Consider the following 18,516-nt stretch of genomic DNA (forward strand, 5'->3'; position numbering starts at 1 on the left):
AGGGGCTGGCATAAAAGAACGGTTTGAGAAAATATCCCACTAAACACAAGCACCAGTGTATCCCAGTTTGGACTGGCTGTATGATAGACCTCACAGCCCTAGACATGACCTAATGGGGAAACAGGTGCACGGCGGCTTCTTCTGCACAGATTCATTTGCCTTTTGAAAGTCTGAATATGCATCAGATTTTTTTAATTGTATGGCTACACTGAAACCACCCACTTGAGCCACACATCCAGGGGCTGGCATAAAAGAACGGTTTGAGAAAATATCCCACTAAACACAAGCACCAGTGTATCCCAGTTTGGACTGGCTGTATGATAGACCTCACAGCCCTAGACATGACCTAATGGGGAAACAGGTGCACGGCGGCTTCTTCTGCACAGATTCATTTGCCTTTTGAAAGTCTGAATATGCATCAGAAGCTTAAAGGCATAAAATCATACCATCAGCTGTGGTAAAGCCACTTGCAATAACTGTCTAGACTTCAGGGGTAAATTTTTTGCTTTCCAAGGTCCTAAGGACACGTGGAGTTCATTTGATAGGCTGTTATTAGGCTCTATGGAAAACAACCAAGAGGAGGAATACAATTTGAGAAAAACGTATTTCAATTTAGAGGAATAATTACTCGGGGCAGGCAGGGAAAAGGAGAAAGGAAGAAGCTGCAGTAGCTGACAAACTGTACACAGCTTCTTAGAACAGAAGTTAATAATCTCCTACTTTTGGAGAAAAAGCACCAGCTTTGGCTGAGCCCTGCACCCCTGAATCACGCAGGCAAGAAATTAAAGCATAAACTGCATAAACCAAGTGCATGGGAAGCAACTCCTGCCAAGGCAGTTTCAAAGAAGGAAATATGTGATGTTGCTGCAAGTAACAGAAATCATGATTTTAAAGTTACCACTGCAGGAAAACCCCCACTTTTTCATTCCTTATTAGTAAGACAAACTATCCATTTTTGGGAGCTATTTAGTGCCCGGGGGGTTTCTCAGTGATTCTTAGTGCAGGAAAACCCCCACTTTTTCAACCATCCATTTTTGGAAGCTATTTAGTGCCCGGGGGGTTTCTCAGTGATTCTTACCACAGAACAGTCTCAGGCCAGTTACCCACACATTTTGGGAAAGGCCGTGTTCCTCTGGAAAGAACAATGCGACGCTCCAAGAAAAAACCATGAAAACAAACCCAAAGAAACCTTTGCTTTAATGTCTAGAGTTTATTGCTGCCTAAAAATTAAGATACTCAAGCATCAGTCATAAAGAAAGGGGCATAATTTGAAGGAATCATGAACATTCCTGTCCTCCAAAATTCAGCTTTCAAGATTTAGAAAGACAGATCTTGTTGCCGTTGCTTACAACCCCACTGCCATCCACAGAGCTCAACTCTCCTAATTACAGTTTGTGGCTGTGAAGATAAATATTACTTTAAACATTTGGCCACAAGAGTTATGCAAAAAATTTTTTCTTCTGGATATAGGACCAGAAAAGTAGGTAATAGCTTACATTTTGTTTTGTAATATGCGAATTTCATTAACCACGTTTAGGCTCCAGCGTTGGCAGCAAACAAGATGTAGATTTGTGGAGGCGACTCGTTAGGAAGGCATGTGGTGGCCTCTAGTGACAAACAGGAAAATAGACATCGTGCTTCTGTTCCAAATGGCAGGGAAATGGGGTTCCGTGAGCCAGCCCTGCCCGGGAACTGCTCCCCCCGGGACCTGGGACACCCAGGGCTGTGGAAATTTCTGTCGAAGAATTTCTGTAACGGCCATTCCTCAGAACTTTTCCAGGCAGAGTACTCAGCTGTATTTTTGGCCTGACTTCATTCTTTTTTTACTTTTTTTTTGTCATCCCCGGTTGCCTGACCCAGACCCTGAAGCTGGGAGAATATTTAAGGTTCCTCCTCCTCACAAAGCCACCACCCCATAGTTTGCTTCTGGTTACAGAGGCTCTGGGAGCAGGGGAGCCACGTGGGCACTCGAATGCACTGGCAGGAGGATTGATCAGATTGATTGGAGTGACCCCAAAATAACTGCCCAGACCCTCCCGACAGCCAAGTGCAATTACATCCTTGACAAAAATTTATATTTTTCTCTTGATTCGGGGCTCCGAGGGTGACACAAGTCAGGTCCCTCAAACCACAAGGATTTTTTAGCAGAAAAAAAATCTACAGAGATGTGAGTACCTGCAATGCAGCGTGCTTGTGTGTATGTTTTATGGCGTGTTACCAGTCTGGGCATATATTTGCACAGGGGCAAGCAAATTGTATTTGCTTACTGAATCACATGCAATATTTTCTCATGGATACTGAACGATTCCAGCATTATGGAACTGAGAAAACCAGGAAGCTGAAATACTCTCCAGTTTACTGGTTTTCTCATTCACTGACACCTCAGTTGCACACAATTTTTACAAGGGAAAAGGATCTGCCTGGTTGTCGTTGAGATCATATTAGAGCTGATATCAAGGGCTCTTTTAGGGAAGAAAAAAGAGCAGGTTCATTTGTCTGGCCTGGAGCTGTTGTTGTTGGCGCCGAGGTGAGACTCTCCTGGAGCAGCTGAGATGGGAAAGGGAGCTCCTGACTTTCATTTCCAGCCTGGGGTTGGGGAAGGACGGAACCACCACATCGTCTTATGCAGCACCCCGAGACCTGGAACACGGCTTCAAGTATCACACTGTTTGAAGTCATGTTTTAAATTTACCTCTCTAGTTAAAGCTCAAAGCAGAAAGAAAAAAGGCGCAGTGATTTGACGATTAAGGTATTTTCCTTGGACAGAAGATAAGAAGAAGGAAATGAGGAAAAAATCTGCATGTGAGGAAGACAGTGTAAGATCTTGTGCTGCAAACGGTCAGCGCTCAAGTGAATCCAGTCGAGTCAGTGACATTATTTGGACCTTTCTCTTGTCCAATCACATTCAGCAAAACCCAATACATCTTCCTTTACTCATTGGAGAGAGCAGTCTCCAAGGGTGTGGAATTTGCACTAACAAATGGTGCAAAGATCATTTTCTGGGTGGAGAATGGTCCTAAGTACTTTTTTTCACTCATTCAGAAAAATCTTAATTTAGAATCTGCCAATAGCTCACATCTACTTTAAAACTGACGTTGATTTTCCCCTGGAAGCTCACCTCTATTGCTCCCTTGGTTGTAAACTGTACAACATAAATCTGGAATTAAATTCTTCTCACAAGTAGCTTAAGAAGAGAAGGAGGGGAATTTTTCAGACACAGACATACTGACTACTGGAATATGGCTGGAACATTGAACAAGGAATTCCACGTCATGTTTTAAATTTACCTCTCTAGTCAAAAGCTCAAAGCAGAAAGAAAAAAGGTGCAGTGATTTGACGATTAAGGTATTTTCCTTGGACAAAAGATAAGAAGAAGGAAATGAGGAAAAAATCTGCATGTGAGGAAGACAGTGTAAGATCTTGTGCTGCAAACGGTCAGCGCTCAAGTGAATCCAGTCGAGTCAGTGACATTATTTGGACCTTTCTCTTGTCCAATCACATTCAGCAAAACCCAATACATCTTCCTTTACTCATTGGAGAGAGCAGTCTCCAAGGGTGTGGAATTTGCACTAACAAATGGTGCAAAGATCATTTTCTGGGTGGAGAATGGTCCTAAGTACTTTTTTTCACTCATTCAGAAAAATCTTCATTTAGAATCTGCCAATAGCTCACATCTACTTTAAAACTGACGCCGATTTTCCCCTGGAAGCTCACCTCAATTGCTCCCTTGGTTGTAAAGCAGTTATACGACATAAATCCAGAATTAAATTCTTCTCACAAGTAGCTTAAGATTGATTTTCCCCTGGAAGCTCACCTCTATTGCTCCCTTGGTTGTAAACTGTACAACATAAATCTGGAATTAAATTCTTCTCACAAGTAGCTTAAGAAGAGAAGGAGGGGAATTTCTCAGACACAGACATACTGACTACTGGAATATGGCTGGAACATTGAACAAGGAATTCCACTCCCCTGAATGCACTTGGGACAGTGGAAGTCCTTTCAGGACTTTATTGTAAGAGATCTTTCAGATTCAAATTCTTACGACACAAAATCCAAATGGAGATCACAACACGGTTACCAGCACTAATAAACAGGCATTGGATTTCAATCCTAGAATGGATCGTCACTAAAGACTGAACTAGAAGACTCTTTATTTAAACCTTCAGGTCAGCCAAAAGAAAAGTGTGTGTTCCACCTAAATGCAGAACCAGAGATGGGTGTGCCTTTTTCCCCTGAATTCTGGAGACTGGTTAGTAAAGGTGAGTAACACCAAATGGCAGGCACACGTTATCACCCCCCTGCCCAGCTTATCTTCATTGTTCTTAAACACATTAAACTTCTGTCACACAGGCGGGATTTCTTCATAAAAAAAAATTATTAGTGTTGCAATGAATGTTTTATTATGATTACACCCAGCCCATCCCACCGAGCACGTCAGGGAAGGGAAGTGTTACGCACAGATCCCCAGACTGTCCTTGAGAGAGGGCTCCCATCGGGGCCCTGAGCTGGGAACAGCACGGCTGAACTGACACAGCAGCAAAGCCTTAACAGCACTTCTTTAGCTCTAAATCAAAACCACAGATAGCAAAGAATACTTTTTTAGGTTGCTCAACATCTATTTAGATAATTTACTGTTGCAACCAATAAAATATAAAAATAATATAGAAAAAAAAAGGCAGCCCATATTCTTCCAGATAATAGCTGGGCATAGTGCGGGGGGTCGAGGACAACGATGGGTGCTCCCAGCTGAGAGCTGAACAGCACTGGAGGCCACAGCCAGGACCTGGTGCTCTCCCTTTGCCCGCTCTCTGGGCCAGGCTTTTGTTTCATTTTCTAGTACAGACATGGTCTTTGGTGTTCACTCTTGCAGTTTGCAGTGATTTATACAGCCATTCAAAATATAGTCCATGAAAAAAACTGCATTGAAACAAAAAGGAGAAGCAAACCCCACCTCTGGTATGAACGGTACCAGATTTTTACTCAGATCCTGATCTTAGTAAATATTCTTGCAAATGTCCCAGCTTGTTTTTTGGAATAGAAACCCGTATAAAATGATAAGACCAAAGAAATTGTCAGTGAACAATTTGGAGAAGAAAAGGAACACTTAAGAAAATTCAGCCCAATGTCTTTTCACACGAGGTCTGCAGGATGCTATTGCTCTGCCCTTCTCATTGCACAGCCCTGAACACCTTTGCTTAACAATCAAGAAGATTCTGGAAGAAAAATAATTATTGAAGGTTCAGCTTGACCTAAAGGAGCAGAGCCTGAGCACAAGGCAAATGCCTGACCTGCCTCTGATGTCCACGTTAATTGAGATCACTGCATAAGAAGTTAGAGAAAAGCTTAGAAAGGTTTGTGTATCAGTGAATTTTATTTCTGTATAAATCTGAAGTGTATTTTTATATTATTCTTACCTTTCTAAATAGTATCCAGCTTCGTAAGTTTCAAACACCTGACATGAGTTTAACAACACACAGAATTAGCTTTTGGTATTTAAACTTATGGAGCTGCTGCTTCATAGGGAGGGGGGATAGTTGGGGATGCAAAGATTAGGAATTTGACCCACAAAAGCCAATCCAGACCTTCAATGACATCGTTTTCCATTTATAGGCAAACATGAAATGTAACAAATAACATTTGCTCAATAAAAGGAAAAAATGGAATCTTTGAGTGATGTTTACAAAAAATACCATCAAGGTAACATGGAAAATAATTTTAATAATACTAAGAACAGAAAGCAGAATGTTTACTTTTAAATAGACTATCATAAGATACCCTCAGAGATCTAGGTGGTTAAACATAAAACCAGAGATGTAACTGCAGCAGGATCTCTTGCTGTATTCCCCTTACAGCTTTAAAGGTCCAGGCTCTGCCCTACCACCATGACCAATTCCTACTCAGTCTGAATTCTTTTAATGAATAAAAGATGACCCACCTTGATTACTTGTGTACTTTGGTTTCAACTCTCATAAATATTTTTCATTATTGGTTACACCCAAAGAAGTTCAAGGTCCAAAGACAACTCATGGCATCCTTCTGCAAAAACGTCCTGCCCTGAACGCTGATCACTTTGGTTTGAAAGATGCATATTTTCACAATAGCTAATGATGACAGTTTAACTCTCTGCCTGATCCAATACTGTTTAGACTAATCTGGAGCACATTAATTTAAAAAACCTAGAGTACTGATTCCCCAAGACCCTGGTACAGTTACTGCCTCCAGAGCGTGGTGCCTCACCAGCCTCTTTGCCCCGAGGTCGAAGATCAGTACGTACACCAGCTGCTTTTGATAATACAAGCAATATCTGTTAATTGTTCTACCCCACAAGCTGTACATGAATAATACACTGAAGTGCTGTCAGTGCAACGCCCCAAGGAACACACCTTCATACTGTCCCAGTGCTCACCAGCCACATGCTTCCCTGCTGCACTAGCCCCCCAGAAACCAGTTTCTGCCCTCACTTTCCACTTTATCTCTATATTTTCTCTATCAAAACTACACACCACAGTCTGTTTAGGAACCTCAGGAGGATTAGAAGTAGGATTGTTGGGTTTCTTCATGTGCTGAAAAAAGGCAGCTGATTTCCTGTTAATGAATGTAATGCCCAGGTTTGATGCCTCCTTTCTAATAATTTATACACTGTCCTGAGGCCCAGAGCATTGCTTACTCAACAGGAACATGTATGATTGCAAATATAAATATTTTAAGTCTCTTGTCACATATTGTCAACTCTCAATATCATTTCACACCCTGCACATCATGGTAAGAATCTACTTGTTCTTTCAAAGGGACTATAGAGATTATGGCTGCAGATACACTGTGATAAATGATTCAATAGTTTATTTGTGTTTTATCTTCTATTCAAAATTGTAACAAAGCGAGCCAAGCTACCTGGGGGGGGTTTCAGAAACACAGACAAACAGATGCGAACCCCTGTAGACTGCACGGAGCCAGGGGGGGCAATAAGCCCTGAGCCAAGCTACCTGGGGGGGGGGAGGTTCTCAAACACAGACAAACAGATGCGAACCCCTATAGACTGCACGGAGCCAGGGGGGGCAATAAGCGAGCCAAGCTACCTGGGGGGGGTTTCAGAAACACAGACAAACAGATGCGAACCCCTGTAGACTGCACGGAGCCAGGGGGGGCAATAAGCCCTGTGCTGTTTGTGCTGACACCGGTCACACTGTGTGTCAACAGAGGTGGGGTTTGTAACTCCTGAGCTTCCTCTTTGCACCCCATATAAAGGTGTCCAGAGCACAGGCTGCTCCTCACCTCAGCCTCTCTCTCTGCCCATTTAGCTGCTTCGTTCCAGAAGAGGAAGAAGAGAAATGGCCTTCTCCACCCGCAGCGTTCAGTGGAGCGCAAGCTCCCGCGTCCATCCCACCACACCCAGCGTCAGTGGATTGAGCTTCAGGAAAACAGCTGTCCAAAAAAGCCAGGCCCCCAGTGTCTATGGGGGTGCTGGGGGCTACGGCACCCGCATATCCACCAGCTCTGGCTTCGGGCAAGGTGGCAGGGGCAACTTCCAGCTTAACATCACCGGTAACGACGTGCTGCTCGCCGGCACTGAAAAATCCACTATGCAAAACCTGAACGACCGTTTGGCCTCGTACCTGGAGAGGGTGAGATCTCTGGAAAAGGCAAACTCCCTGCTTGAAAAGCAGATCAAGGAGTGGTACGAGAGCAACAGCGTGGGCGTACGGCAAGACTACAGCTCCTACTTCAAAACAATTAAAGATCTGCAAAGTAAGGTAAGGTATCACACAGCCCTCTACACACACATGAATCGCAATTATCGAGGAGATAGATAATAATCTACTGTAGAAAAGGTACTTTTCCAAATTGCAATTGTCTTAGCTACGAAAAAAAGATGCTTTATTTTGATCAGATACAAATTAGTGACAGATTTTATGTAATTTGTAATAGTAGGTATATGTCTGCAGTTGTGTGTAATCTCTCACATGAGAAATCTTTTGAATCAAAATTAATTAATTCTATTCTACTTGCCTTAGGTAATTATAATTAGTGAAAATACTGATGTTAAGTTACATATTTAAATATAGCTCAGCATCTGTGCATTTCAAAGTGGTTTTTTTTTAGAAAAGACTGCCAAATGCTCAGAAAAAAAAATCGATCATTACTTGAAATAGTAAATCACCACTATAACCAACAGACTATTCCCACAGCAATCAGCTGAGAGATTTGTCAAATAATGTTTCCAGTGGACTTCGCAAACCTTGCCCCTCTGAGTTGTCACCAGTTCTATTTCCCATCCCAGCAGATCTCTCCCAGAGAGCAGTTAGATACCTGCTTTATGACAGGATAATTTGCCTTTTGGAAAACCCTAATTCTTTCTCTGCACTTGAAAGGGAACTTGACCCTAGATGCCCAATAGACAGCTAACGTTAAGGAAGGTGAAGCCCACAGGCAGTATTAATGTTCAGAAATGGAAGAAGCGTGCATTTCTGTGCAAAGGTTCATCACTTTTCCATCCTTCCTGTTTAGGTTGCTGCTGCACAGCTGGAAAACGCAAGGCTTGTCCTGGCGATTGACAACGCCAAACTGGCTGCGGATGATTTTAGACTGAAGTAAGTTCCAGGATAGTTTCAGAAATTCTCTTCCATGCTCCTCTTATTCACAAAAGCTTCTAGTTATTAGTATCAAAGCTGAGAAGTAAACATTTTCTAACGTAAAGTTTAATAAAAAGAAAACTTTTACGACTAAGGCTGTAGTAGTTACTGATTTAACATCTATATCAAGCAGTTGCACTTTCATGATGACAAAACAAGCCTTTATTCTCCAGGTTTGAGAACGAATACCTGCTCAGGCAAAGTGTGGACAGTGACACTAACGGACTGCTCCGAGTTCGTGATGACTTGACTTTGACAACAGCTGATTTGGAGTCGCAGATTGAAAGTATGAATGAAGAACTGGCTTTCCTGAAGAAGAACCATGAGGAGGTGAGAGCAGCCAAACACTGCCAGGGAGGGATTTACGTAGCACACACACTCAGCCTCATTAGGAACAATGAAAGCTTCATGGTGAACCTGAAAGAATATTACACTTGAGTGGGATTCAGCTCCATATTCAAGGCCAGGTTGGATGGGGCTCTGAGCAACCTGGTCTGGTGGGAGGTGTCCCTGCCCATGGCAGGAGGGTGGACTTGATGATCTTCAAGGTCCCTTCCAACCCAGTTCTGTGACACTAATACAACTCTTATCACCATAGGAGGTGAACCGACTGCGCACGGAGGTGAAAGGCTCAGTTCAAGTAGAGGTGGATGCTGCCCCCAGTATTGATCTTGGGACCATCATGGAAAACATGAGGAAGCAATACGAAGAGATGGCAGAAAAGAACCGTCAAGAAGCCAAAGAGCAATTTGAAAAGCAGGTAAGGTCAATCACTTCAACACCAGGAAGAGACTCAGTCGTGTCTCGCTGCAGCTGACAGCCCCTCCGTTTGTGCCCTGCAGACAGCAGAACTGAACCAGGAAGTCGCCCTCAACGTTGAGCAGCTGGAGGCCCAGAGGAGGGAGATCACCGACCGCAGACAGATCTTGCAGGGCCTGGAGCTGGAATTACAGTCCCACCTTAACATGGTAAATAACAGAGTACTTGAAATAAGGACCGTGCTTAGGAGACAGTTACATGGATAAAGAAAGAAAACAAGAGGCTTAGCAGTCAAAATGTTATTTTAACACAGAAATGAATCCTCTTGAATAATACATGTCTGTTCTTTTCATCGGCTACAGAGAAAGTCTCTAGAAGACAGTCTGGCTGAAACTGAAGCACGTTACAGTTATCAGATAGCCCAAATCCAGGAAAGAATTGCCAGTTTAGAAGCTCAACTGAGGCAACTCCGGGCTGACATGGAGGGTCAGAACCAAGAGTACAGTCTGTTGCTCGACATCAAGACTCGCTTGGAAATGGAGATCGCCACGTACCGGCGGCTGCTGGAGGGAGAGGAGAGCGGGTGAGGAAATACACACACCTTGGTTGTTGGTTTAGTTTGGTGTGACAGCAAACAGCATTGCAAATTGTCTGTATTCAGGGAAGGTGAGCATGTAAACTCTGCCAGTTTCAAACTGGTTGGGAGGAGTCTGTTGCCCAGTTCTCAATGGTAGACCCAGAGCAGGCTGCAGTTCCTGCTGGGTTCAGAGGCTGCTGTGGAAGGATTTTTCTTCAATGTTATGTGCCATATATTTACATTTTTTTAATTTATTATTTGAACAGACATTTCGAAGTGGAGACATCTGCAGCAGAGCTTGAAAAAGGTATGCACACTAACTTCCTTATTTTTTGATGGCTGTCGAAATGCTGTAGAACTAAGTAGCCTGACATAGAAAGACACAGTTTCAGAGCAAATAATCAACCAGTAGAATCTTACATCAAGAAAGCAATTGACTGTATGAACAGATAACCTACAGGGATCATCCAGTGCCTGGCTTTATGTGTATAATTCAGGTATAATTCAGGTATAATTCAAGTAAAACCACAGACTCCTCAAAGAGCCAAGAGAACGATAGAGAATTACTGAATTACCCTCTGGAGGACTTGAGAAACAGCTGCTTCTCCCCACTGACTCTGCAGGGAGACCAGGCTGCTAAATAAACTAGCTACTTTACTTTAACTGCAAAAATATCCAGTTTGCTGTAAGACTATTCCTAGGTTTTAGGTCTACAAGTTTGTAAAGGAAAATATGAGGAGGGATAAAGACGTATTCAACATAATGTCCACGATAGTATTATGGGCAACTCACAGGATGTTCAAAGGAAGGGAACCCACATCCTGTACAGCCAGTAGCTGCGCGTTGCAAAGACACCTTTAGCTGCTTTCTCATCTGTGGAGCTGCTGCTAGCACTACAGTCAGCTTATCCTGTCAATATACATTGCATTTCATTAATTTACTGCTCAATTTCATCACCAGAATCCAGTAAAATTAAGAAGATCAAGACAATTGTTGAAGAGGTGGTCGACGGCAAGGTTGTCTCCTCCGAGGTGAAGGAGATTGAAGAGGTGATGTGAATGGCAGGAGCAGAGAGGAGGCGGCTCTGAGCTTCCTGCACCCCAGGCCAGAAATAAAGATGAAACTCTCTAAAGAATCCAGTCGTCTCCCTAAACCCCACCAGGGCTGAAAAATGCCAAACTATCAATTTGCAATCGATCTTTCTTTTCTTGGGGGGGTAATTAAAAAAAATCACTGTTACAAAGTACAAGATTTTGGGTTTACTTAAATAGTGACTAAATACCTTGGTGAAAAAAACCCAAGGCAGCCTGAAATAAAGGTATTATTGTTTCCAAGACAGATAAAAATGGAAGTTTTAGCTTTTATTTACATCAGTCTTTACATTACATTAAAAAACTTTTTCAGTACAAATTGAAAGTCAAATGACTGATTTTGAATTTTATGAATTTTATGAATTTACTATAGCTTTAAAAATAATTTAAATTAAATTTAGTGCTTTTTCAAAGCACTAAACTGGTGAAAGACACAGGACACAACTCGCTCATGCGCTTGACAAGCTCTCGATGGCACTGGGCTCTTCTGAAACCATGAGGAGAATTTTTATTTCATTTCTTTAGACAGTTCACAACAACATCTGGTGCCTTAAGTTTTCTCACACTTCAACATATTAATAAAAAGAGAAGTTTTTAGAAGAGAGTTGCTATTTCTGAAACCCTGATGGACACCTTATCAAAACCTTACAAGAAAGAATTTACCACACACAGCTGATACACTCTCTATCAGATGTGTTAATGTAATTGGGATTCAAAGTTCAGCAATCTACTTTTTCTCTTACATACTGGCATATTTAGAGTAGATTTGTTCTTCAAAACACATTAAACTGTTGTCTCAGTGCACCCTTTCTGAACTTGAACTACCATTCAAATATAATGCAGCTTCACTTCAGTAAGATATTATTTTCAAATAAATAAGAAGTGTCAATTCTCATTTAATAATAAATTTAAACGCAAAATTGAGGAAGCCTGTTATTTTTTTTTTTTTCACTCTGTGAATGCTTATATCACCAAGGACTACAGCAAGCAAAGATACTTTATCAATGAGACTATATTTTGCCTTTCTGTTCAGAAACAAAGCCCACTGTTTCTCTTCAGCCTCCCTGTACCGATACCTGCCCGGAGCCTTTCCCACACGGCGGCTCCTCAGCCGCACCCTCAGCCCCCGTCCAAGGACTCTACACGTTCCTCTTGACAACATAAACACAAAAACCTCTTCCTTTTGAAATCTCCCCTGTCCAATGGGTTATTTACTGTACATAAACAGCTGCCAAAGAAAGTAATCCTTTGCTTTCACCACCATGAGTCACTGATACCAGGCTATCAATTCATTTCTACATAAATGCTTTACTGAAACCTTTGATCTACTGCTCATAATACATTTCTGCCCAAAAAAGCACCCCTGCTCCTGGATGTAGATAAATCAAAAATTAATACATTTCAGTTGACAAATCCAATGATATAATTAAGCCAGGACAAAGAAAAAACGATTTTCTGTTTACTGAAATAACTTCAAAAGAAAAGTGTATTGGTTTTGAAGGGTTTCCATGCCTGAACCTGTCACCTAGAAGAGCTATATTTGATCTTTAGATTTATATTATGAAAAGCAAAAAATGCAGAAATAATTTTCCTTATTTTGAGATAGTAGCAAACTACATAGAAGAAAAAATGGTTAGTTTTCAGCTCGAAAGTATAAACAATTGGTATAAGCTATACATATCACACAGAGATATTTCAATGATGAAAGGTTTAGGGCAGAAAACACAATTACAACTTATATTCAGTATAATCAAGTATACTTATGTTTTCAAATTAATGATTAACCTGCAGATCACTGAACGTCCATGTGCCTCTTCATGCACTTTTGTTGATCTCTTTCCTTACTTCTTATTAAACACACAGAGAGCACTAACCTGGCAGAGGTTCACGCCAGAAAAGTATTATGAAAAGAAACACATTTTTGACGTGCGCACTGGGGAGCCTGGTGTGAAAGGGCTCATTACACCGACTTAAGCATACTTTTATAATAATAGCCCCAAAGCAAGAAAGAAATTAATACGTAATGACAAAAAGATTATTTAGTACAGATTTAAATGCGAAAAGACTTTTTTGTGCCCCACTGCACATGGTGAAACATCATCACGGTGTCTTAGCTCTACTCCACCCATTTCCCCTCACGCAGCAAACACCTGGAGGGCAACAGATTTCCACTCCCCTTGGCAATTTGGATGGGCACATATCACTGAGTCGGGTCAGGGCACACTAAACTGACTGCCCTGCAAACGAGGGAGAGGGAGAAAGAATGAAAGATCTTCCTAGGAGGTGGGACTCCAACTAAAACACCCAACGGCCTTCCCTATATAAGGGTGGTCCTTCTCTCCGTGCTGCCCTGCTCTGTGCTCCCTGCTCGGCAAACGGCCGCGGCACCGGCACCGCCATGGCCCTGTCTGTGCGCACAAGCGCTGGGTCCCGGCAGCTCTCGTCTCGCAGCGGGCTCGGCGGGGGATCCCTGAGGATGTCTGGTTCCAGCGCTGGAGGAGGCTTTGGGGGCAGCGGCCTTGGGTTTGGTGGTGGATCTAGCGGAGGGTTTGGTGGTGGATCTGGCGGAGGGTTTGGTGCTGCTTCTGTGCTTGGTTCAGGCTCCGGCTTCAGTGGGGGCTTTGGGGGCAGCTTAAGTAGTGGCGTCGGCGGAGGCTTTGGTGGTGGTTTAGGTGGTAGCTATGGAAGTGGCTTAGGCGGTGGGTTTGGTGGAGGTTTTGGAAGTGGTTTTGGCAGCAGCTCAGGCACTGGCTTTGGAGGTGGCTTTGGAAGCGGCTCAGGATCTGGTTTCGGAGGTGGCTTTGGCACTGGTGGTGCTGGGGATGGTGGCCTTCTTTCTGGCTCAAAAAAAGAAACTATGCAGAACCTCAATGACCGACTGGCTGCTTATCTGGACAAAGTACGATCTCTGGAGGATGCCAATACTGAGCTGGAGCGCAAAATCCGCGAGTGGTACGAGAAAAACGGCCCCGGAGCTGGTGTCCCTGGCACTGGCAATGACTATAGTAAATATTATCCTATCATCGAAGATCTTCGAAACAAGGTAGCAAAGCAATGTACTTAATGTTGTGATTCACCTAATAATATTTTGGATAACAGTAACAAATTCCTTTCAGAAATCAATAGCTATATTGAGCTGCAAAGCTACTTGGCCGTAACATCATTCTCTGAATGTTGTTTGTGTTTCAGATCATTAATGCAACTATCGACAACGCAAGAATCATTTTGCAGATTGATAATGCCAGACTGGCTGCTGATGATTTCAGACTGAAGTAAGATACCTTAATGTTACAAAGCCTCTTATTAATATTTTAAGGGGAAAAAATTTGCACTTAAAAATCTCTTTCATTTATCATAATTATTAGACAATAGTATAACAGTTAATGCGTATTAAGATTTCATAGTAAAAGCTATACAAGTGCATAGTAATAGGTTGCATTTGACCTCATTAACCACATAAAAACCCCTATTTAATGACTTTCTTTACAGATATGAGAACGAGGTGGCTCTTCGCCAGAGCGTGGAAGCCGACATCAACGGCCTGCGCAGGGTTCTCGATGAGCTGACCTTGACCAGAGCCGACCTGGAGATGCAGATCGAAAGCCTGAATGAAGAGCTGGCCTACCTCAAAAAGAATCATGAAGAGGTACTTTTTTTTTTCTTTGTGAATTCATAGTAAGGCAGATGGAAATGTGAAATATCAAATTATGCCCTTACTTATGCCTGTGGGAGTTCCTTGGTTTCATTATTCGTTTTGTTTGCTGTTCTTTTTTTGAGTTTACTAAGTGGAAGAGTGAAAGAAATATGCACATAAGCTATGAAGTCTTGTTGGAACAGAATTTATATCACGTATATTTCTTCATATATGTTTGTGGTAGAAGTATTTTGCTTTTTATTAACAGAAACTTTTCCTTATTTTACGTCTCCAGGAGCTCCAGGGAATCCAAAGCACCACTCTTGGCCAAGTCAGTGTTGAAATGGATGCTGCCCCTGGAACTGACCTGACCAAGCTCCTGAATGACATGAGGGGACAGTATGAAGTCATTGCTGAGCAGAACCGTAAAGAGGCTGAAGCATGGTTCAATGAAAAGGTAACAACCAGAGAGAGCAAATACAGCAAAATGGATATAAAAATGAGTTAAATATTTGTAACGGTAAAATTACACTCAATTCTTCCTTGTCATTCCAGAGTGGGGAGCTGAAGAGGGAAATCTCCACCAATACTGAGCAGCTTCAGTCAGGAAAGAGTGAGATCACAGACTTGAAACGGACCCTCCAGAGCCTGGAAATTGAGCTACAATCTCAGCTCGCCATGGTAGGCTCCAGGGAAGCTGCTACCTGGTATGGGGACATTTGCCAACTTCAAAAAATGTTGTTAGATGCATTTATTTCCTATTTCCTATTGAATTCTGCACTCTTTAGTACCTAAATAGCAGTAATATATATAATTGGATTGCAAGTAGGATGCTATAAAGCAGATGGACTTTTATGTTCATATGCAGTGAAGCAGCAAAGGCCAGTTCTCAAACTGGTATTTCAAGAAAAAAAATAGAAATCTCTAAGTAACGAGGCAACACTTACTCCCATTAAACTACTTCAGTTGGGTTTGTCTTTGTAAAGAACTTTTTTATTTCCTCAATCAGAGATTATTTAATATCCTTCTTACACAGAAAAAATCCCTTGAGGACACTTTGGCAGAAACGGAAGGAGGTTACTGTGCTCAGCTTTCACAAATGCAGCTTCAGATCGGGAACCTGGAGTCGCAGCTGTTCCAGGTGAGGGCTGACATGGAGCGCCAGAACGCGGAGTATCAACAGCTGCTGGACATCAAGAGTCGTCTGGAAATGGAGATTGAAACCTACCGTCGCCTGCTGGACGGCGAGTTTGTGTAAGTCACTAATTCACACTAAATACCTCCTCTGTTTTATTTTCTGTAGCAATATCCTCTCTATGAAAAAAGAGGTAAAACCAGTGGTACATTCAACAAGAGACCGTAAGGCTCATACCGTGGTTCTGAAATAATACAGCCAAGCTCTGCATGAGGAGAATGAGCCATTCTGCTCACTATTTTAAATAATATGATTTCTCCTGATCCTGACAAGCCTCTGCAACACTGCGTGTCTCTGATTCACTTTTAGGAGCGCAGGACAGGGAGTTACATTTGAAAGCTCATCCTTGACAGGGTCCAAATCACAAACACAATCACTGGATTCTTCTCAGGGTAAGTAGAACTTGGCTGAATAAAATTTTGTGGCTGAAGTTATTCTTATAAATAAAATAATACATGCTCTTCTGTTTAACTACATCATCGAGCTCATCATAAGAAACTACCAATTTGAAAGGAAAGATGTAACTGTTCATGTACACGTGCTGCCTTGGTTTATAATTTTTAACACTTTGATAAATATTTTTTTGGTTTGTGTATGATGTTTAGATCCTACCAAAACCAGAAAGATCAAGACAATTGTCGAAGAAGTGGTAGATGGGAAAGTTGTTGCGTCGCACGTTAAGGAAGTTGAAGAGAAGATATAAGGCACAATCCCATACTGCAAAGGATCTGTTCACTCCAGGTTTCGTTCAAAGCCAAAAGGGATAAATAATTTTGCTCTTTTGTATGAAGTGATAAAAATAGATTGGCTTCTTACTAAGATTCTTTTAAATGAATCAAACCCTGCATTTCTGTTCTTACCCGTCACACAATATATTTTCTGCTTCAGTCTATTGCTATTACATGTATTATTTTCATGGTGTTCTTTAACTATATCATCAATTCTTTGTTCAGTAGCTAGAAGCACAGTGCTGACAGTGGGCATTTAATTAGAGAAGCTTTTTCCATAATTTTTAGTAATTAATATATAAAATAATTTTGCCATTCTAACCTCATTTCCCTGTTTGCTTGATTAATAAAAAGGACTCAGCAAGCTTTAAGATATTAGCCTCCATTTATTCTGCTGTTGCTAATCCATATTTGCCATTTTGTGGGGTATTTTGCTTTCCTGTGCTTTTTGCTGTGTGTGTGGTATCAGATTCCCCGCTCATTGGAAGAAATGAATCCGATGCCAGAAAATGTACATGTTAAAAAAACTGTTTAAATGTAGGATCAATTTAAAGGAGAGCTTTTGCAAACAGAACAACACACTGTAGTTGCTGCAAGTGTGGTGGCAGAGGAGGGACAGACAGACAGACAGTTTGGCCCCACAGCAGCGGTGTCCCATGGCCCGAGTGCCACCTGCTGGGAGCACACCAGGGGCTCGCGGGTCCGGAATTTGGCTTCCTGGTCACCAACTCAAATGAACTATTAATTCATCCAGAACAAAATTGTGAACCAAAGTACAATCCCCTTACAGTTCACACCTCAGCCTCTATTCTTGAGCCAAGATGTTGATGATTTTTGTGTGATTCTCAGATAGGACAAGGAAGTCACTGCGACCTCCTACGTGGATATTGCTGTGTCTCTAGAACACAAATGTTCTGCGCATCGTGTCACCTGACCCAAACTCAAATTTTAATGGGAGCACAGATTTCACACCGTCCTTCCATTGTGTAAAACCCACTACTAGCATTTTTTTCTGCTTTCTGCTTGGAACCAATAAAATCCAGGGTAAATAAAACAATAATCAAAGAACTAAATCAGCACAGTAGCATCGCAACATCTGAACTCCAGTCAGGTAAAGAAAAAGAAAGAAATGAAACAGAAGAACCTTCTATATATGCCAGTACAAAGAGGGAAGAACTTGAAAAACTCTTGAGTAAATGCACGTCTTCAACAAACTGTCAGGTAAAGAAAAAAAAAGACATGAAACAGAAGAACCTTCTATATATGCCAGTACAAAGAGGGAAGAACTTGAAAAACTCTTGAGTAAATGCACGTCTTCAACAGTTTAAGGTGGAGAAATCCACCTTGCAAGCAACAACGGGAAACCAGAGCAGTTTGCAACCACTAAGAGCATTGGCACACTGTACCTCAGAACCCAAACAACTGACACACACATCTGAACTCTGAAGTTAACTAAAATCTAACATCTGTATTAAAATATGAACATTGAAAGTAGCTAGAATTCAAAAACACAGAAATGCTAGTAAAGACATAATTGCTTACACCTACCTGACTTCAGCCTTCAGAGATGTCACAGCCAGATGTTCCCTTTACACCTGAAAAAAAAGGGGGGAAAAAAGCATTAGTTCTAATTTCTATTTAAAAGCTTTTAAAAATCGTATCAACCGGCAAATGTTCAGCTCCTGGTAATACAAAGATTCATCCACAGATGCTCATTGATGCATTAAGTTTGGTTTGTGGGACCAAATCCAATCTCCCTGCAGACCTCTATATTGTATTTCAAACTGTCACATCTCTAGATTCATTCTGGGCACTAGACAGCCTTGACTTTGCCTGATGTAAACAGAAAACATTCAGAGTCCCAGGGAACTGAAGGCAGACTGTAAACAATCAGTATTGCAA

The 18,516-nt window shown here is 41.8% G+C and overlaps 2 protein-coding genes across 2 annotated transcripts; both read left to right on the forward strand.

The window, feature by feature from the left end:
• The first annotated feature begins 7,257 nt into the window (after positions 1-7,257).
• LOC106898064 (keratin, type I cytoskeletal 20-like) lies at positions 7,258-11,831 on the forward strand. The gene is made up of 8 exons (XM_014959134.1): positions 7,258-7,751; positions 8,506-8,588; positions 8,804-8,960; positions 9,229-9,390; positions 9,473-9,598; positions 9,752-9,972; positions 10,233-10,273; positions 10,927-11,831. Exons 1-8 carry the CDS (start codon positions 7,329-7,331, stop codon positions 11,022-11,024), a joined length of 1,311 nt encoding a protein of 436 aa, XP_014814620.1. The 5' UTR covers positions 7,258-7,328; the 3' UTR covers positions 11,025-11,831.
• A 1,624-nt stretch (positions 11,832-13,455) lies between these two features.
• LOC106898060 (keratin, type I cytoskeletal 12-like) lies at positions 13,456-16,589 on the forward strand. Its single transcript, XM_014959130.1, has 8 exons — positions 13,456-14,100; positions 14,247-14,329; positions 14,547-14,703; positions 14,987-15,148; positions 15,247-15,372; positions 15,728-15,945; positions 16,196-16,278; positions 16,492-16,589. The coding sequence occupies exons 1-8, from the start codon at positions 13,456-13,458 to the stop codon at positions 16,587-16,589; spliced, it is 1,572 nt and encodes a 523-aa protein (XP_014814616.1).
• Positions 16,590-18,516: the final 1,927 nt, after the last annotated feature.

This window comes from Calidris pugnax, unplaced genomic scaffold (assembly GCF_001431845.1).
Source record: "Calidris pugnax isolate Ruff unplaced genomic scaffold, ASM143184v1 scaffold341, whole genome shotgun sequence".
In the NCBI taxonomy this organism is placed as follows: Eukaryota; Metazoa; Chordata; class Aves; order Charadriiformes; family Scolopacidae; genus Calidris; species Calidris pugnax.

Excerpts from the sequence above, each read along its gene's own strand:
- LOC106898064 (XM_014959134.1), top strand. The coding sequence starts at position 7,329 with ATGGCCTTCTCCACCCGCAGCGTTCAGTGGAGCGCAAGCTCCCGCGTC. Across the intron at positions 9,391-9,472 it reads AAGAGCAATTTGAAAAGCAG|ACAGCAGAACTGAACCAGGA; the intron begins GTAAGGTCAATC and ends TGTGCCCTGCAG. Across the intron at positions 10,274-10,926 it reads TGCAGCAGAGCTTGAAAAAG|AATCCAGTAAAATTAAGAAG; the intron begins GTATGCACACTA and ends TTTCATCACCAG.
- LOC106898060 (XM_014959130.1), top strand. The coding sequence starts at position 13,456 with ATGGCCCTGTCTGTGCGCACAAGCGCTGGGTCCCGGCAGCTCTCGTCT. Across the intron at positions 15,946-16,195 it reads CTGCTGGACGGCGAGTTTGT|GAGCGCAGGACAGGGAGTTA; the intron begins GTAAGTCACTAA and ends ATTCACTTTTAG. Across the intron at positions 16,279-16,491 it reads ATCACTGGATTCTTCTCAGG|ATCCTACCAAAACCAGAAAG; the intron begins GTAAGTAGAACT and ends TATGATGTTTAG.